The sequence below is a fragment of the Colletotrichum phormii genome (assembly GCF_030913505.1).
Source record: "Colletotrichum phormii strain CBS 102054 chromosome Unknown BDP81scaffold_15, whole genome shotgun sequence".
Taxonomy (NCBI): Eukaryota; Fungi; Ascomycota; class Sordariomycetes; order Glomerellales; family Glomerellaceae; genus Colletotrichum; species Colletotrichum phormii.
Genome location: NW_026851457.1, coordinates 1,091,329 through 1,114,509, shown reverse-complemented (window position 1 = coordinate 1,114,509; position 23,181 = coordinate 1,091,329). Strand labels below are relative to the sequence as shown.

Below are 23,181 nucleotides of genomic sequence, written 5' to 3'. Positions count from 1 at the left end.
AGGTACGTGAGTTATTGAGTACCTTTCTGCGTACGTACATGCATGTGTACATGTGTGTGGGAGTTGAGGCGTCCTCGTCCCCTTTGAATCTCCCTCTCTCTCCCACTCCTCGCAAATCTCACCCTTGGAATGGAGACTCGATTCAGTTACCCAACTTTCCCGCCCAGATGAGAGGCTCCACAAGCCGATCAGCCGATCAAAGTGCGAACAGACGAAGAGAAAACGCCCTGAACAATTAAAAATAAATGGCAAACATACGTAACTGTCGGCCAACCCAAGATTGCTGCTCACTGTGGATATGTCTTGGTGTTTGCTTCTGCGGACTTGTTTCTTTTTCTTCCATGCCGCTCATCGTTGCTTCTCTCTTGCTTCTGCAGCGTTAGACGTTTTTTTGGGAGACCCCGAGCGTGCAGCATGCAGATAGACTTAGACATGTTCGAAATGTCGCGCGTTTTTACCCCATTCCTTTTTCTTCCCCATCTCCTTTCAGAGTCGTATTCCCTTCGCTTAGACCAAAGGTGACAAGCAAACACTCATCACATCATCATAAATCACAAAGGGGTTGTGCGGACGGAATCCTTGGCCCCTCTAGGAAGGCAAATGCAACATGAACAAACCGTCTCGTCTTTCATCGCAGAGGCGCAACGTCTCGGGGACTCCGCCTAGCGACTGGCCTTCTTTTCCTGGATTCCTGCCATGTTTTGAGGGGTGGGAAACATATGAAGGGACGAACAAGACACACACAACACACCCGCCTTGTTCATTGCATCGGCTCCCCTGCAGGGCCACCAAGTCCAAACGAGGGGAATTGGCGAATCAGCATTGGGCCAGTTGAGCCTGGAGGGTTCGCTCGGACAGCCGCGGCGTCGGACGGTCTGGGGCCAAGGCAATCCGGGGTCTTCCTAAGAGCCCTCCGCTCAGGATCTACGGCTAGCTCAAGTGGGGATCAGTGACGATTGTCTCCGTGCTTACTCTTCAATCGCATCCGGGCTTTGCTTCTTTATCACTCCCGGCTTCCCGGACTTGGCCTTTTTCTTTCACTGTAGGCCCAGATCGCCCTAGCTGTTTTTTCTGCGTTGATGGACAAGACTCCCCGGGTGAGACATGCTGAGGGGCCGCGGGGTGATCGACATCCATTGGCAGATCTGGCCGTATCAGAGAGCTTTGGCTGCCGGAAGAAGCAAGCTGTGTAACGCTGGCACTGAGCTGGCGAACTTGGCCTGAGCATTATCGAGAGTTAGGCGCTGTCAAAGTCCATTTATCCACTCAAGGTGACTTCACTCTCACTCCGTCAACTATTGCGTGAATGAGCACCGGTTGACAATCATGACAACTCAATCGTCGTCTACTATACTGATCCTAATCTCTGCCACGGAGAAGAGGCCAGTCCTAGCCAAGCGTGTCGCTTCAGTTCAGCCAACTCGCTTCCGCCTGACCTCTGCGCAAGCCACCGTAGTCCTCAGGTTTTTAGCGATATAAAGAACTGGTCTGATTCCAAGAATCTGGAATCCCTCCGAGTCAGATGCATTTTAACTCATCTGACAGTGAGACCACTTTGGACAGGGATTCAGCCACAGCTCCATTATGTTAAGGATTATTTTTCGTCGGGAGGCAGCATAGACCTCCTTTGACAACGGTTTGGTATCGGGAAGCGCCCCGTAAATTGTTTGCCAGAGAATGCATGAGTCAAACTGGGTTTCCCGACACATCGAATGACTTTATGGTTAGACTTCAACAATCGATCATTTTGGCGTGGCTCAGCCTTTGCCGGTGCCACTCCCTGCCTCTACGAGCGTGAGGTCCTGGCGCCGGCACACCATATGACAGGTTAAAGCCACCGATGTCATCCCCAAGAAGTGCCTCATACCCTCAAGAGTCTCGTTAATGAAGTAAGAAGATCTCAGATAAATCAAGCACAGAGCATCACTTTGGTGTGGACGAGAGGATGCATGAAACCATACCGACGGGATACCTTGACCACAGCCGATGAATGGTGAGGCCCAGTAGCCGATTCAACAACGGTAATTACCGGCTTCACCAGTCACTGAGTCTTTAGGCTTAGAATCACAGACGCATCCAGCTATTGCCAATATTTGTCTCGTTTCATGATGTCTTGCACAACAACGAATACACAAATCAACAGCAAGCCACCGCCAAGATACCTTCACCTCACGGACTCCGACTGCCACGCGACTTTCAGGTCATCGGGCCATTCTGACAGCACCACAAGCCAGCCTGACCAGAGACTATGGCATTATAGCCTCCTCTCCTTTGCCCAATTTGTGAATCCGATGCGGTGGGGCATCGGTCGATGTTGGCCAAAGCGCTATCGACGTTCCGGCCAGAATGCGGTCTGGTTCATGTTCGTGGCGCCGGGGCTGAGAGTCCGGCGGCTGTGTCGCTTTGGACCCACGTGAGTTAGAGACTCTTCCGGCCGAAAGACCTTCAAAAAGAACAGGGTATGGGATACTGTCGTATGGTCACAATGTGGGCATCGAGATTTGTGATAGAGAACGGTTATCCATTGAAAGTAGAGAATAGGTACGAGGCTCGCTCTGAAATAGAATCCATCGTCTGGACGAGCGACACCCTCTCCGAACGAGACTCAGGGACAAATCAGGACCAGACTCACGGCTACGACGAATGGCAAGCCTCGTAAGCAAAAATACCGAATACATCGATCCGTTAGAACTCCCCCCTTGGGAGCAACTAGCGGACTGGCAGACAGCCCTCGCCAGGGTCGGCTACGAACCTAACAAGACCAAAGAAGAACAGGCCCTCTCCTTTGCAGGCAGGGTGGCAACTTTCTCCAAGCGGGATATTGTTGTCTATACTGACGGGTCCCAGATGTCGGACGGCAGCAGCACCTCCGCCGGAGCAGGCTGGGTAGGGTACCAAGCTACACGGCAGATCTTCCGCGGATCCGAACCACTCGGCTCCCCAACTGAGGTGTATGACACGGAGGCACATGCTGCGTATCACGGCCTGATGGAAGCCGCCCGGGCTCCTATGGCTCGTATGGCAGATAACGTCCACATCTGCCTCGATAACCTCGCAGTCGCGGCTAGACTATACTCCCAGAGCACAGGAAGCAGCCAGGCTAGATTTAGGGCCTTCAATAGGCTCTCTTCCTCCTGGACTCGGAGACAAAGAGAGAGCTGGACAACCCCCGGCAGGGTTTATGTTTGGTGGTGCCCTGGGCACACGGGAGTACCAGGAAATGAAGAAGCGGATGCTCTAGCCAAGGAAGCCTGCAAACTAATCCCAAAATCACAACCACAGCCCTCATTAGCGCACCTTGAAAGGCAAGCTAAAGCAGCTGCCTTCCAAGCCTTTGCCAGAAAATGGCTGTCCCAATGCCCTCGGCAATATGCCGACCTCGAGATAGTTCTTCACCCCAAGCCGCCCGAACTCCGCCTCCCTCGGCACTTACTAGGAAGGCTATACGCAGCAAGATCCCATCATGGAGACTTTGCAGCATACCACGAGAGATTCGCTCATCAAGATGCGTTGCTCAACTGCAGCTGTGGGAAACCCAAGACACCAGTCCATTTCTACTTCTGCAAGCGTGGACGCAAGGCTACACCGCGCTACCTCCGCCAACGTATGGCCAAAGCAAGCATTGATTTCTTGTTAGGTTCTGCTAAGGGAGCCTCTCTTCTATGCGAATGGATAGAGGAGACCAATTTCTTTTCCGAAATTTGCCTGAGTTATTGAACAGGAACGTTAGGTGAAGACGGTAGCCTGTAACATAGTTTAGATTAGCATAGACCATGTCGGTATAGCGCCCGGCACGTCCTTTTGTTACCAGACGTTAAATACATCATCATCATCATCATCATCATCATAAACCTCGTTGGTCGGCAGGAATCGCATCCGAAGACTGTGGTTTGCGGCCTGATTACCATGACCGCTAGTTTATCATAGAAGCCGCATCGGGGATCGATCAGGGCATTGTTCGTGCTGCTGCGGCCCGGGAATCTGGCATCGCGACGCCAAGGGCGCTGCTGCCAATCCTACACTTGAACGAGAGCGGCAGGCAGAAGTTCTACCTTTTCCTTATTGCCAATACTTGTAGGACATTCCATACGCGTTCCACGGGGAATCTTCACTGGTAATCCCACTACCTATTCTGTCTCGAAAGTCCAACCCCGGAGACGGCACGGGCACCGGACCTGAGAGCCCACTTCGCCGAGACAAAGGCGGCGGCGGGCGAGGCCATATTCGTTCACTGAGCGTTGATATCTGATGCAAAAGTAGATAGAGTTGAAAGGCGCGAAACCTACGCCGAGTGACCGAGCTACTCTCAACGGTTAATCCAAGGTTTGATTTCACTTTCGGGGTTCCGTCTCCGGCAGCACTCGCATATTACGCCTCTGAGATAGATTCCTTCAATCAGGTTCCGGTACAATTTGATTTAAGCGACTAATAATCCACGCCGAGGTCCTTGTTATCCAGTCACACCTCGATCTAGCTCGAATCGCGCCGGTTCGACACGATCTATCTCTTCAAGGTGCATCCCTCCCGTGTCCGGCGCTAACAGTAGCAACCAACAGACCTCACATCATCTAACCTCCCACCACCCCTTCGGGAACTACCATTGGGTGCGTTTACGACTCAGGAACTACGTGCACCTACCGATATATTTCATCATCCCAGCAACCAAAAAGACAAGCTTCGCAAGAAAAGAGACCTCGTGATGATCTTTTGCAGTAATCTTGCCCAGCCATCTAGAATGCATAATGGGGTGGAATATTGCACCCTGTCTACGCGTTTTAACAGAGTCGACTAATTTGGATTTGACCTCATTCTACGTGAGCTTCAGGCATGCCAGATAACGATACTCGTGCCTTTTCCGCTAATGTTCTTCTTTCCGAAATAGGACCTTCGCATGGTAAAATGCCAAATAATGGACAATTAATGGACAATTAATGGACAGTTCAACCCCAGAAAAATCGAGTCCAAGTATGTCACTGTAGCTGGAAAGGTTGAAGGGCCTAGGTGTGGATGCTCGAGAAATTCTCAGAAGCATACCAAACTTGCCTTCAGGGCTTGAGATTTCAACTCGACTCAGGTTTCAATGCACTCTATAGGACAAATACCTTCGTTGCTCTCTTCCTTGGCTAAAGCCGCTTGAGGAATGGGTAGAGATGAATACATGAGAGCTTAAGACCACAGAAGTGGAAGTGGAAGCCAGTAGGGGCGAGGAATAAGGAGTCTCCTAATCACAGGTCCACTCCAGGAATTCCTCAGGGTAAGTATGGTTTGAATCCAAACTTAAACCCACAAAGGCATTCGAAGGTTGGAAAGAAGAGGGATAGGTGGGCGGTGGACTTGATACACCAACGAGAGGAAAGAAAATCTAAGAAGCAGGCAGACTTACATGATGATTACCCGATACCACTGATTAGATCGTATGTGTGAGATGATAGATGACCAAGGAGTACTTCTATTGGTCGAATGTTGTAGCGATAGATCATGACTAATAATCCTTCATCGCAGTCTCTCAAGCTGAAATCTACAGTCACTACTCTGAAACTTCGCAAGAAGATTGGACTTGCTCAGAATTGGCTCCCGGATTCAAGGGAGGTTCTACTTGACCTTGCCAAAAGCCAGCTGCATGATGCATCCGTCTCCCGCAGACGGGAAAGTATGGGCCAAGTGTCTATATTAATTTATTGGGCCCTTTGTGACGACCCGTGCTTTTGCTGCATCCCCGAATCCCAGGAATTTCCAGCGCTTGTCACAACTCTTCATATACCACTCAACAGCTCAGTGCTGCTGATGCAAGTCCCTTGTCCATCCTGCACATACGTCTTTCTACCACTAACAGTTGCTATATCCTTGATCCAAATTCTAATCATACTTGAGGGTACCCTGGGTACCTCCGCGGCTCAGTTCAACATTTCGAGTTCAGCCACCTTATTCACCTTGAAGCATATGCGAGAAGGCATGTCACACATCGCAACTATGAGTGGTCAGCCTTGGCTTCCAGTGTCTAGATTTCGGGTACCGACTGCCTTGGTACGGAGGATGATTCGCTGATTCTGTCTCCGGCGTTCCGCCACTGCTCCATGCTACCACTCAAGGCGGCGAGGCTATTTGATATTTTGCTACGCGTCCCACACCACAGAAAAGCGTTCTTCTCGGGATGATATAAATTCCAAACGTTGACCGATCGCAATTCTAACACTTCTTGCCATTCAAACTCCCAAAGACGACTTTTGGATGCTCAACCAACACTGACCTAATTACTCATCGACTATCAACACTCACCATGTCTGCCACCCCGCCTCAAGCGGACACACATTCCGTCTTTCTCCAGGGGTACCTTTCAAGCCCTGAGCACTTCTACGAAATAGTCTTACACGGCATTGATCCGCGACAATACAAACGGATCCGTAGACGATTCCAAGCACGACTTCTATTTAAACAAGCAGCCTTTAGCGGATATATAACGGATGCCGATCCTACTACGAACCCTATGCATGGGCAAATAGGACTCTACGTCTCAGGGTTGACCACCCTAGAAGTCCAAAAAATCGACGATATTTCACGGCACGTGTTCATGTCGCCTTGTTTCCAAGTGCAGGGCAACGTATCATTGATGTGCAATCATGGCACAGTCTACATGAGAGAGGTCACTCTTTGGATTGGTGTCCTGAGAAATCCAGTGGCCCAACCCTTGAACGATTCTCAAAATCAACAATTTGCCGGTAACGGAAGTGGATCCGGCAATGAGAATGCGAACAACATTGCAACCCAAGCAGCCCAGCCCTGGGATGGATCTCAAAACCAAGTCGACAACGGGAGTGGATCTTCATCGGCTACTGGTTACGGTCAAAATAACACCATTGGAAATAACAGCCAAAACATGAGCCAAGATTTCAATGGCGCTGCTCGGGCTGCTTGATTTTCTGAACTGCATACGGGTGCGGTGTCGACTTCCATTCTCAGCTCAAATGATCTTAGCTAATAATGTTATAATAGCAAAACGAAGATACACGAAGTTCTGTTAGTTCAGACTAAGTTGGACATACAAGGACAAAAAAGAATATACGCCAAACATGCGCCGCCACTTCCAAGTTATCAGTTTTGCGGAGACATGTGGCTTGGCAACAGTTATGCGATGGGTCTTCGGCTTTCAATGATCATAAGGCCAGACGACCAGTACACAGTAAATGCAATTATAACCATCTGGAGTTTGGGCAACCTATCGCGGTTAGAATAGAGTGAGAAAACTAGAATTTAATCAAGTCTTTCTAAGTTCACGTGAGGCTGCCCGTCTTTTGTCACTCATGCGAAGCCTGTACATATTATGAGTAAATTAGCCTATTGCCAGCGATGTTGGCACGCAAATCTCAACATCTATTGCCGAGCCTCTTTGAGACGTCAGTGAGTACAGGTAGGCTAAGTACGGGTCAAGACTCAAAGCCGAATCAGACTTGAAGTTAGTCAATAGCGTAGAAACTGGTACGACGCTGACATGCTACGGAAATTCCCTCTATTTCTAACGAAGATCGCCATCTTGGCTCAACATAGCAGGGGAACGGCGGCAAGGGGTTCGCCATCTTCATTGTAACGCTAGGAATCCCCGCACTTGACACACAAACAATCCATAAAGACGGTCAAGAACTTTCCTCCAGGAGCGCGCCCCATGATACAAGTCTTCTCTCGCGAAATTTGAGATTGGCATCTGCTGTATAAAGTATATATGCATAACGGCTCCATTGATTAACACCGAGGCCATGACTCTCAGATTGTCAACGGTACTTCTGTATGCCCTCGTGGCATCAGCAGACATCGCATCAGCTCAATGCAAAGTATACCCAGGTGACTCCTCATGGCCCTCCGACGAAGCTTGGGCGGCTCTCAACGAAAGAGTCGAAAATCGCCTCCTCAAACCACGACCACAGGCAGCAGCATGCTACAACGGCCCCGAGTACGATGAGGCCGCCTGCGCCACCATGACGGCCAACTGGACAAATTCTTACACCCACCTTGATGACCCCATTGAAAAGTTCTCACCCGTCTATCAAGGTCTCACTTGTTTGTCCCCTAACATTTACGACTCTGGCAACTGTACTATGGGTGGATTTCCGTGGTACGTGATCAACGCCACTTCTGCCAGGCATGTGCAAGAAGGCGTTAGGTTCGCGAAGGGGACGGGTGTGAGACTAGTAGTCAAGAACACGGGACACGACTTCTCGGGTAAGTCAGGTGGTGGAGAGTCGCTAAGTATTTGGACACACCACCTGAAAAGCATCGAATACATCGAGGATGTCACAGACGATACTGAGGGATACTCTGTCCTGCTTTCAAATGTGGCACTGGTGTTCAAGCTTTCGAAATCTACAAGGTGGCGTCTGAGTACGGTAGAGTCGTAGGTGGCGAAGGACAGGTACATTGACCAGGAGAATCCTGAAGGGTATCCAAACTAACTTTTTCTAGACTGTTGGAGTCATGGGAGGATACATCCAGGGCGGCGGTCACTCTCCTCTGAGTTCGATATACGGCACTGGGGCAGATCAAGCCCTGGCCTTCGAAGTTGTGACAGCGGATGGAGGAGCTTGTGACTGCTGACCACAGCCAGAATGCTGATCTTTTCTGGGCACTTCGAGGTGGCGGCGGCTCAACATTTGGTGTAGCAATTTCGGTCACAGTCAAGGCCTTCCGGATGTCCCTACAACTGCCTCGGCGTTCAAATTCTCTACGGCGGACGGTATATCAAACGAGACGTTTTGGAGTGGCGTACGCAGCTACTTTGACTCATTCATTCACAATGCGGACAATGGAACTTACTCGTACTTCCTCTTGTTACACAATAACCCAAGCCCTGGAAATTTTCTCTTCCAGATGACCCCCTTCTTCGCGCCCAACAAGACAGCCGAAGAGGTGACCACCTTGCTGGACCCATGGTTCAGCAAGCTCCACGGTCTCGGGATTAGTTTTGACCCTAACATCACAGAATATGACAGCTTTTACCCTGCCTGGAAAGACTTTTTCCCTCTCGAGGTGGTGGAAAAGGTTAACGTTCAAAGCGGGTCCCATCTCTTTCCCCGCAAGAATTTCGAAATTGAGGAGCTGTGGAGGCCACCTTTGAGGCTATCCGCACATCCCTCGAGACGAATCATGTCTTTGTTGGGTTCAATATCAAAGCCATCAGCCCTGATGGCCCAGACAACGCAGTCAACCCAGCTTGGCGCGAGAACATCTTGTTCGCTCTCCAGTCAGTCAGGTGGTCTGTGAACGCAACGGCGGAAGAGATTTTAGAAGCCCGCAAAGGTTTTACTTTCGGAGATATGCAGCGGTGGAGAGATGTTTCTCCAGGTGCCGGCTCATACCTCGCTGAGTCGGACAGGATGGAGCCGAATTTCCAACAGTCGTTCTACGGCAACAGCAAGTACCCTTGTCTGCTGGAACTGAAACGCAAGTGGGACCCTGAAGATGTCTTCTATGCTGCTACTGCGGTCGGTAGTGAGTTTTGGAGTGTTGTCACTGAAGACGGGCTTCCTCACGAGAATGGAAGACTGTGTCGTGTTATTGGATGATTCCGTGCAGAGAGCAAGCAGTATTTTGTGGTGATTCGGTATTGATTTATCAAATTGCCCATACATAATATTATATCATTTCAATCCATTACTGTTGCAGGTATGCAGATGATGTATCTTCCTGTCCATTTCTAGGTCTCCACTTGTTGCCGCCCGAAAGTCGCATCTGGTGAACAGAAAAACAACAAAGGATGATGAGTCGTCGGAGAGAAACTGATGTGTTGGAAGTCTACGCTTCCTTTCCAAAATCCTACCGGATTTACGCCTGAGTCCATATCCGATGGCTTGGTCTGGCAAGGTATCAAGACTCGCGGTAAAAGACCCTTATATTTAGGCCATACACGGAAGGTTTGGAACCTACCAGTCAAAATGCAGAGTTAAGAACCGTGCCGAAACCCTGTTGTATCCGGAGAAAGAGGGCAAGACTTCAGTCCTTTGTATAAATATCTTTCTCCCATCCTCTGTTGGCCACATATCACTCATGCCCTCAACCCATCGTTAATTCCTATTTTCCTTCCATCTCTTGAGATATCTGGATCACCAACACCAGTCAAGCCACAAGCAACAAACTTGGAGCACATCTCTACCATTGCTCATCGGAACCGACTGAACAAAATTTTCACCATGGATGGCAATTCAACGATCAACTCCATCCCGACGATGGACATCATGCCACCTACTCTGCAGGAATTGGCAAACCTATGGAATTACACCGGTCCCGAATGGAACTGGACAGACTCAGACTGGGATTACATCTACAGCGAGCCCATCGGTATATGGGAGTCATTGATCGATCATTTCCTTGACCACCTCCGGTCACAGAGATATCTGATTCAGACAGACCTACTTCTCTACCCAGCTCTGGTCTACTTTCTCAACTTGGCCTGCCTCGCTATCGCCTTCAACTCCAACGGCCGATATCGCACCGCATTCGTCGGTGCATCTCTCGCTTTTGCAGCCGCTATCATCCAGCAAATTTCCGTTCTGCCTGTTTTTTACGCTGTCAAAATCACAATTGTTCAGGTACTCGTTATCCAGAACATGGGCGCAGCTGTCATGATGCTGTGGGAAAACATCGCCGTCACAGAGGAGCAAAAGAAGCTTCCTTGGGGACAACGCATCCTCGCTACCTACAAGCTCATGTGGAACGCACGATTTGTCAACACTGCTCGTCCGGCTCCTGTCCTCCACTTGATCAAGGCAGAGGAAGAGCGCAAGAGGCAACTCGCAGAAGCAACCATTACAGCCACAATCGGAGAGACAGCTACCAAGAAAGCCACCATGGACAATAAAGACTTGTACAAGACTTTGACTATGACAAGCAACAACAAAAGTATGTTCGACCGGATCAATCATTCCCGGGACTTGGTCCTTCAACTCAGCTATCACGCCTGGAACAAAGTCAGCCAGCCTTTGGCTCGCTCCTGGAACTCATTAAGTCCAAGAAGTCGCTGGATCATGGCTACCATAGCCAAAATCACTCTCGTCTTCATCTTGGAGCATGTCAAAGAGTACCTTTGGGACACGTACGCCTGGTTTTCCCACGATGACATTGCCCTCTACAAACGTTCCTATTTCCGCCGTCTCATTCGAAATGAGACCGACTTACGCGAGGTCGTTATCCGCTGTTACTTCGCCTTCGAGGGTCTTTGGGGCGCCTTCTACTGGTACACTTTTATCCACTCTACCGTCGCTCTCTTCTTCGTAGCGCTTCATATCGACGAACCTGAAGAGTGGCCTCCGGTTTTCGGCGATATCCGCGAAGGCTGGAACCTCCGCCGTTTCTGGAGCAAATTCTTTGACCGACTCATCTATCGCACCACCAACGGCTTGGGCGAGATTATCCTGACTACACTTGGCGTAGGTCGGCGACCTTTCCGGGGAAATAAGCGCTGGGTTCTGAATGGACTCATCTTCTTCCTCAGTGGTACCTTCCATGCTGGCACCGAGTATATCTGTGGAATCAAGTGTCACGTTGGTGTGGAGATATGGTGGTGGATGTTGAACTACATTACGATGATCATGGAAACGGCCTTCCTCTATGGTCTTCAGACTTACTTCCCTCGATTCTACTACAAGATGAGTGGAAGAGTTGGCAAGGCGATCGGATACTTGTGGCTGTTTACGTTCCAGTTCTATGCCAGTCCGAAGAACCAGTACACCGCATTGAACTGCCTGCCGCAGTTCTAGATTTGGGGTTGTTGGGCCGGTGTTCCGGTGGGAAGTGATGGAAATGCACTACGCTTGACGATTATATGACTGATGAGGGATGAACGCTTTATGATTATGACATTGAATTAGTACTTGGATAATACCATCCACTATGAGAGTCCCAAGAATAAAACTCCAAACAACCATTATGACATTAAAGACATTAAAGACATTATACGTGCTTGTGAAACTATTCGTTCAGATACTATATGTGCCGTCGTGTGGACAAAACATATAACTATCTTACCCAAGCCAGTCTTCTAGTTCTGTCCAGTGTCGAGGGACCTCCAGGGAACCCCCCCGGCGGGCAGTTTCTTCTACTGTATCTCTCTGCGGCGGTCTCCTTGAACTCCTTCTGAGCATTTATGGTGGTAATATCCTAGGTTATGCATGCTTCCTCACAATACCGTTTCCTCTAGACGCCTCTCTATCTCCAGTCCCAACGAGACCATCAGATGAAATTTCTAAAGAGAGGTCTCCCACAGCTTATGAATCCGGGTGACAAGTCTCGGTACACAGCTTAAAGTCTCTGTCTGGAAATCAACAGGTCATAGAAAAGACCGAGATGCCACGCACTAATGCGACTGGGCCAACCCCCGCATCTGGGGCCAACATCGGTGTTAGCTTCCAAATGACAGCCGCCAATGCGCTGGACACCGTCACCTGAACTAGTCTAGCGCTAAGTCACAGTCCACACTACGCCGATTCTGGAGCTTCTCAGAAATACGGAGCGACTACCTTTGCGCTGTGAGAGTTTTGTGGTATTCTGAAAATATACCAAACACGCAGATGCTTCTTCTTCAGCATAAGGTTCTCGATTCTCTCTCGTGGTACAGTTACCCTTCTCGTTGCTGCTGTGAAGGGTATGCCCAGGATAATATCTGTGCACCTCATTCCCAACCTCCACCGTGCGTTGCATCGGTCTCTCACTTGCGCATGCAAGCCAACCTCGCCAGTCGCAAGCTTAAGTAATCAAAAACCGCTACTCCTCATTATCGCCCAATTTGATCTCCATCACGTGGGATTTTTTCCCATGTAAGAAGTCGAAGTATTGGGTGCTGCAGGCGTCCTAGTTTACCCCAAGTCTTTTATGAACGCCGGTAGCTGCATGTGAGATCTCCCGCCTCGAACCACTAATCCCAGATTCGACTTACAACGGTCAGTTAGTCACACACACTTGACTTAGAGTCACACTTCAAGAACCCGCCATGAACACCGTCTGGGACTCAAAGTAAAGGCTGACCTTCCATCTCACTTACTAACTGTCAAATCCATTGCTTCGATATTTTTCTTACTCAAAGGTTGAGACAAAAACCCTCTGGACAATGGCGAGAAATCTCAGCACTCTACCGACCTACCTCACCCGTCTCTTCAGTTTGGCGGGCAGAACAGCCGTGGTCACTGGCGGCAGTTCAGGAATCGGAAAGGAAATCGCCCTCGCCCTGGGTCAAGCCGGCGCAAAAGTCATACTCATCGCACGGAGGCCACAACCTCTGGCAGCGACGGTCGATCAGCTCACACAACTCGGCGTCCCCGCGACATCCATCACGGCAGACCTCGCCAACCTGGCGGACCTCAACCACGCCAGCGCTTGCATCAAGTCCGCACACGGCATACCAGACATCCTCGTCAACGCAGCAGGCGTCAACAACCGCCTGCCATTGTCACGGATAACACAAGGAGATTGGGACTACACCATTGCCGCGAATCTCACCGCCCCGTTTGCTCTGGGACAAGCATTCGGCCCGGGAATGGCAGAGCGCGGAAGCGGGCGCATCATCAATCTCGCCAGCCAGCAGTCATTCCGCGCATTCGGTAACAGCGGTGCCTATGGTGTAGCAAAAGGCGGTTTGGTGTCGCTTACGCGGTCCCAGGCCGAGGCCTGGTCACCGAGCGGGGTTCTGTGCAACGCCATCGCGCCGGGACTCGTGGAGTCTCCGATGACGGAAGAGGTCTTTGCGGACACGGAGAAAGCGGAGGCACATGCGGCGCGGACAATGACTGGACGTAATGGGAAGGCCGAGGATTTTGCCGGAGTTGCCATATGGTTGGCGAGTGATGCGAGTGCCACTGTCACAGGACAAATCATATGTGTCGATGGGGGTTACTCGGCTCACTGATCTGATCTGATCCTTCACGCAATCAACGCTCCGATTTGAGCATCTGTCGCCGTATCACAGTACATACACTGTTTCATCTTGTACAACTTTGAGCGCGGGCTTATTCTGACGTCTCGTTGAAGAGGCCCTTCCCGGCATATCCGCGGACTCCATGAGAGGCAACGTCGGGTTATGCTTCGTCCGATTTACGCTCAGAGCTTGGCATACGCAACCACCTCTTTGAGACGTGTCCGGCCTCTGGCACAGTGAACGGAATGGTATCATTTCTTTGCATGTCACGCATGTATCATTCCGTAGTCATCGAGAGCAGAGGTTGAATAAGTCGATTCTCCGACTTGATTATGTCGGCGTTTGTCACCTGATGCAATGTTGAGATCAAGATACATGTACAAAGCTTACTTCGCCGTAACTCGCTCCAACCCATAATTACATTGACGATATATCATAAGTCCTCTACGTGACATGGTGGACTTCTTCTAGGCGTTGGCGGTCCTAAGCGCACCATATGGTGATCTTCCAAGTGTGTTGAATATGAGATACTTCGAGCCTTTTGATGATCGAAGCAGAGCATGTGGCTGAAATCTTACGGAGTGTGAGGATACCCGGAGCAGCTCTTCATTGGCTGCGGTGGAAGTCCTTGAAGTCGACGCTGTCGATACTACTGAGCAAAGAACGTAGGTTCCCATCGTCGGAGCGATATTCGTGTCGGTCCTGAAATTCCACCAACTCGGTGACAAGATTCTACTTCGAGCCGGCGAGATTATGAATATTTAAGTAAGTACACCCACTTCGTGATATACTGAGTTCATCTGTTGCGGCCCATCGGTTTCAGACTCGGGGGGGGGGGGGGGGGGGTTTCCGCCGACAACCGCGAAGAGCGCGAAGACGCGTGAGCCACACACCATCATTGAGTTGATTTATAAGATGCAGAGAACTCTATATTAACTCACTTGGGTTATATAAAGCCAGTGTGCACTCAGCAGCATGAGGTACAGTCTTTGATGTCTAGGTTCGCGACCCTCTTTAACTCACTCCTAGCATATCAACATTCCAACATGTCTTCCGCCCCTGACCTGATTTCTGACCTTATAGGGCGGCTGTCTTCTCTTGTTGAATCCCCATTGAAACAGTCTGAGAAAAATGAAAAAATTACACAAATTGCCGAAAGGGTCATCGCCGCAGCCCGGCCTGATATGCCCGACTGGACTACACGGGTCAATGGCTTCGGCGAGTTCGTTGCCATGAAGATTTTCATCGATTGGAACGTGTTTGAAGCAGTCCCTCTAAGCGGAACCATCTCGTATGACGAACTTTCTAAAAAGCTCAACGCCGACAAGTCTTTGGTCCGTACGTGGAAGCCAAAGGTTAGGTTTTGCGCGGCATCCCCAAGCTAATGGCATCTTAGAACGGTTCGCATGGCATCTAATTGCTCGCGGAGTATTCATACAAGTAGGAGAAGAAGAGTTGGCACATACCGAGATCTCCAAACGTTATCTTCCAGGCTTGCCGGACACAGTCGTGTTTAACTTCTGGTAAGCAGTTCACGTTGACATCGATTTATTCATGTTCTTTCAGTGCTAAGAAGAACTCTAGGTATGAGGAAACCATCGTGCCGTCTGTGAAAATGCCGGAATACTTCGCTAAGTATGGCCGCCGAGAACCTGATTCAGAGATCCGGACACCACTCGCTTTTGGATTTGGCCAGCCGGAGATGACTGCGTACGAAGTCTACTACCAAGAACCCAGAAGAAGGGACCAATTCCAGAAAGCCATGAAAATGGCCCAGTATGCGGCACCGTTCACCGGCTCGTACGACTTTGTTTGGATCAAGGAGAAAATCCGAAACATGGACGATCAACGGGCAGTACTTGTGGACGTCGGCGCCGGAAATGGCCACGTCACCAAAGCCATACTACAGGAAAACTCATTCATCCCAATGGAACGCGTCGTGCTCGAAGATAGAGAGGACGTGCTCAATGCTGTTGTTGCAATGGATGACCAGGGGCTTAAGGGCGTCAAGTTACAAACCCATGACTTCCATACGAAGCAACCTATCAAGCGTCAGTACTCAATCACCCTGTCCAAGCCCACAGAAACTTTGACTTACTGCTTTTTGCAGACGCCTTGGTGTATTGGATCCGTCGATGTCTACACAACTACGGCGATGAGACCTGTGTCAATATCCTGACACACATTGCTGAGGCCATGGCATCTGATAGCAGGCTTCTTATTGCCGACAACGTCATACCCAATCCGCCTCCGATTTCTGAATGCATGCTAGACTTTACAATGTTGAACATTGCTGGCAAGGAGAGGACGGCAAAGGCTTTCGGCGAGATCATCACCCGTGCGGGTCTGCGAATGGTGAAAGTTCATGGGGCAGATAAGAGACTGCAAGTTGTTGAATGTGTCAAGGCCTGAAGATATTGTTGGGACATCGGTCAAGGCTCGAGAGTCGGATTTATGCTACATTCAACATGGGATATCTACAGACTACAGTCCTTTGACGGACGCTTGTAATGAGAGAAACGCAGCAAACATCATTTCCTCCGAAATGGAGAAATCTAAATGGAAGACACTCAAAAAATTTGTGTTAGCCAACAGCTTCCAAACGGGCCCCGCTGCCAGGCAATTAATTTGCAGACCTAACCTTAACTCCCCAGCTGATCGTCATGCTAATCCAAAAGTCAGGGGCCCTTCAGGTTTCCCAACCTATTCATTCAGGGCAACTCGGGGGCCTCCTTTGTACCACGCCAAGTGGGCGTTGTCTCGGTTTGGGTGAGCATAATTACCCTGTCACCATCTCAAGTTCGGGGTATTTCAGGTAGAACTACGGCGTGCTGGGATGTGAATTTGTAGTCCGAGTGCGTAATGCGTAATGGATCGATCGACCAGTCAGAGGCGCGCGTCACTAAAGTCTGGTTGCAGAGCTATTACTTACCAGAACGTTTAGAGACAACTTTACAATTGCAGCCGCGTCGTTGCGTTACACGTTACACACGTGCGGCTGAATTGCTCGATTCCAGGCAATAACGTTCAAATGCGAGTTTCTCGGGGCTCCTGTGGAGTCCGTCCACCTATGTCGGTATCGCGATTGCAAGCAGTGATGGCGGTAACCCATGGTTCAGATTGAGTTAAATCTAGCTTATATTACTGTTATAGTGATGGAAACATCCAAACTCAATCTCAAAAAGCTCGAGCTGTGAGGTTAATGGGGCGTCCAAGTGTTCATTAGCAATGACTATTATCGAAGGGCATTTGCTAGAGAGGTGAGTACGCATAGGTAAGTAGTGTGAGAACCATATAGATAAGTGCAGTTATAGATAGTTACTAGAGTCAGGGACATGACAATAATCGAAATATAGTAAGTTTATCTATGGAACCGCGCGTTCTATCAACAACCTGACAGCTCAAGCGATGATAGATTGCAAGCTTTGTTATCTTGGCGCGCCGCGTACCTGTCCCATCGGACCCATGGTGAACCGGGGATGCCTCCCCCGGCGGTATCGGGGTCGCCGCGAGCTATCCGGAATAGGCAGGAGAATTCAGGTGAACCCCGCCCGATTGTTTGCGGAGTGGACTCCTCCCGTCATTTCGCTCGATATTTCTCCAAAATATTTCCCTCTCGGTCTTCCCCCTCAGACAACCAATGAAGACGTGGATCTGATAGTTCTGGCTTACGGTTTACACGCCGAATCCCAGCCACCCACCCACTTGACTCGCTGTTTCTTGGCTCCATGTTGGCTTCCATGCAGGTTTCCTGCCGACTGCCCGCACTAGTGGCTAGGTACAGAGTCCAGAGTTGCTCTGCAGTAATAGCTCACCGAACATCGAAGCTCGACGTCACGAACCGGGCCGGGCCCTGCTGCTGAACGGCGAGGCGGACAGGCACACACGCGGGGAAGCTAGGTTGAACGTGGGACAATTTGACAGAACATCTTTCAGTTCCGCAATCGGTTTTCCTATCTACGGAAACGGGGCACATCTGACATTACCAACGATTGCGACAGGGTACAGCGGCCGCCGTTGGTGATCTGCAGGCTGCCGAAATGAAGCTATGAACCTTTTCCACGTTTCCCCCCAACCTGTCAAGTCCATAATCTCCTTGGTTTGTGGGCGAAATCGGTGAGCCTGCTCGATTGCGCAATAGAGCGTGAAGCCTCCCCTTCATATTAAAGATTGGCAGCCTCTGCTCGTGACTGACTTGTTGGTTTCCTGCTTCTCTTGGTTCTGCCAGGCCGTCTCCGGTTCCATTACTGCCGCTTGCTTTCCCTTAGGATCACTAGGTACATCGTGCTGTCCCTTCTCGACGAGCTGTGAAGTAGACAAGACGCCTTGTGAAGCTTGTTCAACCTCCCCAGCCGGCTCATCATGAAGTTCTCCCTGACGTCCGCTGCCCTCGTGCAGCTCTTGTTCGGCATCACCGTCCAGCCCACGCTCGCAGCCCCGAGCCACAGCACGATCCCGAAGCTGGGCGCCGTCGCCTCAGAGTCCGACATCTGCAGTAGGATCGGCACCGAGCTCCTCAAGAAGGGCGGAAATGCCGCCGACGCGACGGTCGGCACCGTCCTCTGCGTCGGTGTCGTTGGCATGTACCACAGCGGCATCGGTGGCGGCGGTTTCATGCTCGTGAGGTCGAGCAATGGCACCTACGAGTTCATTGACTTCAGAGAGACGGCCCCGGCCGCTGCTTTTGAGGACATGTACACGAACAACACGAGGGCCAGCCTGTACGGAGGTCTCGCCAGGTAAGCTATTTCCCCTTCGTAAATGATTGCGCCAGCGCAAACAAGTTACACCAAGACTGACAAAACAAATTTCCCAGCGGTGTCCCTGGTGAGCTCCGCGGCCTGGAGCATCTGCACAAGAAGTACGGCAAGCTGCCTTGGTCAAAGGTCGTCGAGCCCGCGATCAAGGTCGCCCGCTATGGATGGCGCGTCAACGAGGACTTGGTCCGCTACATGAACTCCGTCACTCCCAACGGCAACTTCCTGACCGACGACCCGTCATGGGCCATCGACTTCGCGCCGCACGGCACCCGCCTCAAGCTCAACGAGACCATCACGCGCAAGCGCTACGCTGACACCCTCGAGGTCATCGCCAAGGAGGGCGCCGATGCCTTCTACACCGGCGCCATCGCCAATGCGACCATCGCCGCCCTGACAAAGTCTAACGGCACCATGACTATGGCTGACCTGAAGAACTACACCGTCGCCATCAGAGAGCCCGCGCAGATCTCGTACAGGGGCTACAAGCTCACAGCCTGCAACGCCCCCTCCGGCGGTATCGTCGCCCTCAGCGCCCTCAACATTGTCAGCGGGTACGAAGGGTTCGGCGACCCGGCCCAGCGGAACAGCACCGTCCACAGACTGGATGAGTCCATGCGCTTTGCCTACGGCCAGCGCACAAAGCTCGGTGACCCGTCCTTTGTCGACGGTCTCTCGGCCTACACCAAGAGCATGATCTCTCCCGAGGCCGGCGCCGAAATCCGGTCCAAGATCTCCGACTTCAGCACCCAGAACGTGTCCTACTACAACCCAGATGGCATTGAGTCCCTCGAGACTCCGGGAACCTCACACATCGCCGTCGCTGACGCCAGCGGCATGGCCGTCTCCCTCACCACGACCGTCAACCTCCTCTTCGGATCCCAACTCATGGTCCCCGAGACGGGCGTCATCATGAATGACGAGATGAACGACTTCAGCATCCCTGGCTCCAGCAACGCCTTCGGCTTCATCCCCAGCCCGGCCAACTACGTCCGTCCCGGCAAGCGACCCCTCTCCTCCATCTCCCCCGTCATTGTCGAGCACCCCGACGGCAAGCTCTACTTCGTCATCGGCTCAGCCGGTGGCAGCCGCATCATCACCGCCACGATCCAGAACCTCCACAACGTCCTCGACAGAAACCTGACCGCGGCGCAGGCCCTCGCCGAGCCTCGTTTCCACGACCAGCTGAGCCCCAACACGGCTGCTTTTGAGTACGCTTACGATAACGGCACCACGAGCTACCTTGCGAGCTTGGGCACGACCGTTACCTGGGTTGCGCCTGGCGGTAGCACGGCGCAGGGTGTGAGGCTGCTGCCCAACGGCACGTTCGAGGCAGCTGGCGAGCCGAGACAGAAGAGCTCCGGTGGATTCGCCGTCTAATCACCTCGAAGTGATTGTAGAGTAGCCTGTCTAATAATGTAATAATGCTTCAAAGTAAATGCATGTGGATTCGATCCTAACCTAGCTGCGTCAAACTCCATATTTCAAGTGATTTCACAACACCTCACGTGATTTTCGCTCGAGTCTATTCACTGAATCTCAAAAAACCCATACAGAATCGCCATGTCCGTATTCACTCGTGCGTCGTTTACTTATTCGAACAATACTAACACACGAGAATCACTGCAGCTCAGCCAACCCATGCCTCCTAGTTTTTGGCTCAACATGCATCTCCCTCACAGTACTCCTCGCTTCCAACTCCGGCTTTGCATAGTACTCTCCCGCGCCATGGGAGACTTCCCGGCTCCCATCCAATTCACCTGGAGGGTTGTCGCCTTGAGATTTGACTTCATAAACATGGCCCTGTGCATCCCGGCCCGCCCGCAAAGATTTCTGTTGTCGTCGACGCCACAGAAAGAAGGCCGCGGCACACAACGCGATAGCCACAAGAGAAGTGCAGGCGCTCACGGCAACGATCGCTCCGGTAGATATGCCAGAGCTACCGGAACTCGGAAAAGCCGGTGACGAGGACGACGTCGGCGATGCGATGCTCGTGAGACTACCAGAGCTTACTGGTGAGGCAGACACGGTATCCGCCGCAGATGCCGTTGCAGTTGCGGATGCTGATGTCACTTCAATCGCAGCTTAAACATCATCACATCAGCATGCGTATCCACCAGACCAAGGGTTCGACTCCGAGGAATTCTCACAAGTAGTGACTTTGTCAGTCTTCTCCATTTGACAATACGCATCAAACACGCTCGTCGCACTCTCAACCTCGGCCCCAGACCGCCCGCAATTCTTCGCAACCGACGTCGCGATAATCTCCCTAAACCTGTCGGAACTCGCCGTGCAGAAACAGCTATACGACGTCGTCCTCCCGCCGTCACCGCACCCCGCCACCATATCCCGCACAATGGAACTGATGGGCGGCTCGGCACATGATGGCAGTGAATCGTACCCGTTGGCCTGGTTGAGGTAATAGGTAGCGTGTGCTTGGCGGAGGTTGCTGAGCAGTAGCAGCAGACTGCAGATCAGATAGCTGTAGGGTTCGAGGAAGGCCTGCATGTTTCCGTTCGTTCGGCGGTAATTATGCCGGTGCCTTGTCTTGTTGCCGGGACGGACCTGTCAGCGGAAATAAGGTTTGAACCTTGGTTATAAGTAGAAATTGAACAGGGACTGGGTTCCGGGGCGGACGAACTCGACGCCAGTTTCAAGAACAGCAGCAAAAGGAGAGAGAAAGCGTCAAAACAGGAGCAAATTCACTGGGGGAGCTCTCAGGTCATATGTAGCTTCTCGAAAGGGGACTTGATCGGAACTGAAACCTGACTTCTACGGCAAGGGGGCAGATATTCTCGGTCTCAATCGGCCGGGGTCTCAATCGGCCGGGGTCTCAACGCCACGTGCAAAGAATCCAGCCGGCTGGTGAATCTGCTCGCATGCTCTGCGTGCCCATTTTGTGAATCAACGAGTACTAGCATGCATCCGCGATGGTTTCAAGCTCGAGGCAACCCCCGAATAGACTGTGTCTTTGGTGCAACTCACCAGGCAGGCTGTCACTGCGCAATCTCTACGAGCGCGGGGCTTTTTCCATTGTCTCAACACTCAGCCCCTTCGAGAGACAGCTAACAACATCCAAGGCAGTTTCAGCTGCCTCAGTACGGCTGAAATTGCAAGACAAACGCGGTCGAACAACCATGCCATTCTGCTGGACTTGTACGGATCAGAAGATGTGATAACGAAAATGATCGCTTTCGAGAACTACTTCATGTTAAGCTTTCGCGATGTAGGAACTTTTTTAGCCCTTCTAGACTCTAGTCTACCCGTACGTGACGTGCTGAACAAGGGGTCGGGAGTGGGTTCCAACTTCCGAGCGTTGCAACGTTGGAAAGCACGCGTGCGATTGACTTTGACCAGGCCCAAAGCCCCCTATTTGTAGCACATTTGCCGATCTCGGTCTTCGCCGGGGATTCTCTAGTCTGCTTTCTCTGAAGAAGCAAGCATTTCCCAGGCAAAACAAGGGCTGCAAGCCAAGAACGCTAGCTAGGCAGGCAAGGCAGGCTGTGGGGAGCTGAAGAGAGCTGACTTTGGTTGGAATGCAGGTGTGCCGCGCGATCCACGATTCACGAGGTAGGCAAGCACGCAACCTAGGAAGTCACGCGGTTACTCGCATCTCTGGGGATTATGATTGTTTCAGTCTATGGCGCTTTCCCTCTCAATAATTCCCATGCTCGTTTGTACGAGTGCTCAAGAGATGAGAGGGAGGAACCGCGGGAGAGCGAAAGAGAGGTTGAGTGCGTGTGCCAAGCAGAAGCAGAGAATTATAAATCCATTCGCATACACCACCAAGACTCTTGCAGTAACTACCTAGGTCAAATATCTAGATCTTCAACAACTATGTCAGTTGCTCAAGCCCCCCAGAAGGAACTCATGTTGTATGAGTTGAGCGCAAAGGGGTTGCATGATATTGTTGATGCATCGAATCTGAGATCGAACCTTTGGGTGACCATCTGTCAAATTGCTCAAGACTTTCAGTAACTCCAGTTTCGTGGCAAAGAAATAGAATAAACTGAACGTCCTAGAAATAGCACTAAAGTAACCGCGTAGACTCCAACGTCACCTCATCAGTATTCTTTGAGAATGTGTGAAGATCGAGCCATCTTCTAGCAACGAAGCCAGGCTCTTGCCTTAGATACCTGGCAATGACGTCCTCGTGTTCAAGACAGGTTTACGAGTCTCAGCGTGGCAGCAATGCCTTGACAGCGCGTTCCAGAACAGATGAAGATGGAGGTAAAGCTACCTAAATGAGTTTAATCTCCTCCGCCTCATTCTTGAACAGATCCATACCCCCCTTATGTGCAAACATTACAAAACCTCCAACTCTCACGTACGATCCAGGCTCTTCCGCAGGATGAATCACAAGACCATATCCGGTACGTTTGTGCGTCGGATCCGCGCAGTACCGGCACGTCTCAATGTCCTCATAGCCATTGGGAAACGACATGCCGCCAACCTCCGCATCACTCGGTATCCAGTCATCAATCTCTTCTTCGTTGCAATTCGCCTTATATCTCAAGTTTCCCCAGTTCGATG

At 51.1% G+C, this 23,181-nt stretch overlaps 8 protein-coding genes across 8 annotated transcripts; 7 read left to right on the top strand and 1 right to left on the bottom strand.

The window, feature by feature from the left end:
- Window positions 1–6,277: 6,277 nt before the first annotated feature.
- BDP81DRAFT_451707 (uncharacterized protein) lies at window positions 6,278–6,913 on the top strand (the record flags this gene model as incomplete). Its single annotated transcript, XM_060592663.1, has 1 exon — window positions 6,278–6,913. The coding sequence occupies one exon, from the start codon at window positions 6,278–6,280 to the stop codon at window positions 6,911–6,913; it is 636 nt and encodes a 211-aa protein (XP_060443120.1).
- Window positions 6,914–7,748: 835 nt separating this feature from the next.
- BDP81DRAFT_482823 (FAD binding domain-containing protein) lies at window positions 7,749–9,636 on the top strand (the record flags this gene model as incomplete). The annotated part of the gene is made up of 5 exons (XM_060595029.1): window positions 7,749–8,309; window positions 8,360–8,401; window positions 8,452–8,572; window positions 8,669–9,033; window positions 9,093–9,636. The coding sequence occupies 5 exons, from the start codon at window positions 7,749–7,751 to the stop codon at window positions 9,549–9,551; spliced, it is 1,548 nt and encodes a 515-aa protein (XP_060443119.1). The 3' UTR covers window positions 9,552–9,636.
- Window positions 9,637–10,092: 456 nt separating this feature from the next.
- On the top strand, window positions 10,093–11,921 carry BDP81DRAFT_432963 (uncharacterized protein). The gene has a single exon (XM_060590828.1). The coding sequence runs from the start codon at window positions 10,176–10,178 to the stop codon at window positions 11,739–11,741; it is 1,566 nt and encodes a 521-aa protein (XP_060443118.1). The 5' UTR covers window positions 10,093–10,175; the 3' UTR covers window positions 11,742–11,921.
- A 651-nt stretch (window positions 11,922–12,572) lies between these two features.
- Window positions 12,573–12,971, top strand: BDP81DRAFT_60255 (uncharacterized protein). Its single transcript, XM_060596039.1, has 2 exons — window positions 12,573–12,872; window positions 12,926–12,971. The coding sequence occupies exon 1, from the start codon at window positions 12,628–12,630 to the stop codon at window positions 12,799–12,801; it is 174 nt and encodes a 57-aa protein (XP_060443117.1). The 5' UTR covers window positions 12,573–12,627; the 3' UTR covers window positions 12,802–12,872; window positions 12,926–12,971.
- Window positions 12,972–13,087: 116 nt separating this feature from the next.
- Window positions 13,088–13,882, top strand: BDP81DRAFT_462901 (short chain dehydrogenase; the record flags this gene model as incomplete). The annotated part of the gene is made up of 1 exon (XM_060593951.1): window positions 13,088–13,882. The coding sequence occupies one exon, from the start codon at window positions 13,088–13,090 to the stop codon at window positions 13,880–13,882; it is 795 nt and encodes a 264-aa protein (XP_060443116.1).
- Window positions 13,883–14,937: 1,055 nt separating this feature from the next.
- On the top strand, window positions 14,938–16,303 carry BDP81DRAFT_451703 (O-methyltransferase; the record flags this gene model as incomplete). Its single annotated transcript, XM_060592662.1, has 4 exons — window positions 14,938–15,229; window positions 15,288–15,414; window positions 15,476–15,942; window positions 16,002–16,303. The coding sequence occupies 4 exons, from the start codon at window positions 14,938–14,940 to the stop codon at window positions 16,301–16,303; spliced, it is 1,188 nt and encodes a 395-aa protein (XP_060443115.1).
- Window positions 16,304–18,253: 1,950 nt separating this feature from the next.
- On the top strand, window positions 18,254–20,028 carry BDP81DRAFT_451702 (gamma-glutamyltransferase 1; the record flags this gene model as incomplete). The annotated part of the gene is made up of 2 exons (XM_060592661.1): window positions 18,254–18,630; window positions 18,708–20,028. The coding sequence occupies 2 exons, from the start codon at window positions 18,254–18,256 to the stop codon at window positions 20,026–20,028; spliced, it is 1,698 nt and encodes a 565-aa protein (XP_060443114.1).
- Window positions 20,029–20,148: 120 nt separating this feature from the next.
- BDP81DRAFT_60223 (uncharacterized protein) lies at window positions 20,149–21,367 on the bottom strand. Its single transcript, XM_060596038.1, has 2 exons — window positions 20,799–21,367; window positions 20,149–20,732 (listed from the first exon to the last, which is right to left on the bottom strand). The coding sequence occupies exons 1-2, from the start codon at window positions 21,154–21,156 to the stop codon at window positions 20,269–20,271; spliced, it is 822 nt and encodes a 273-aa protein (XP_060443113.1). The 5' UTR covers window positions 21,157–21,367; the 3' UTR covers window positions 20,149–20,268.
- Window positions 21,368–23,181: the final 1,814 nt, after the last annotated feature.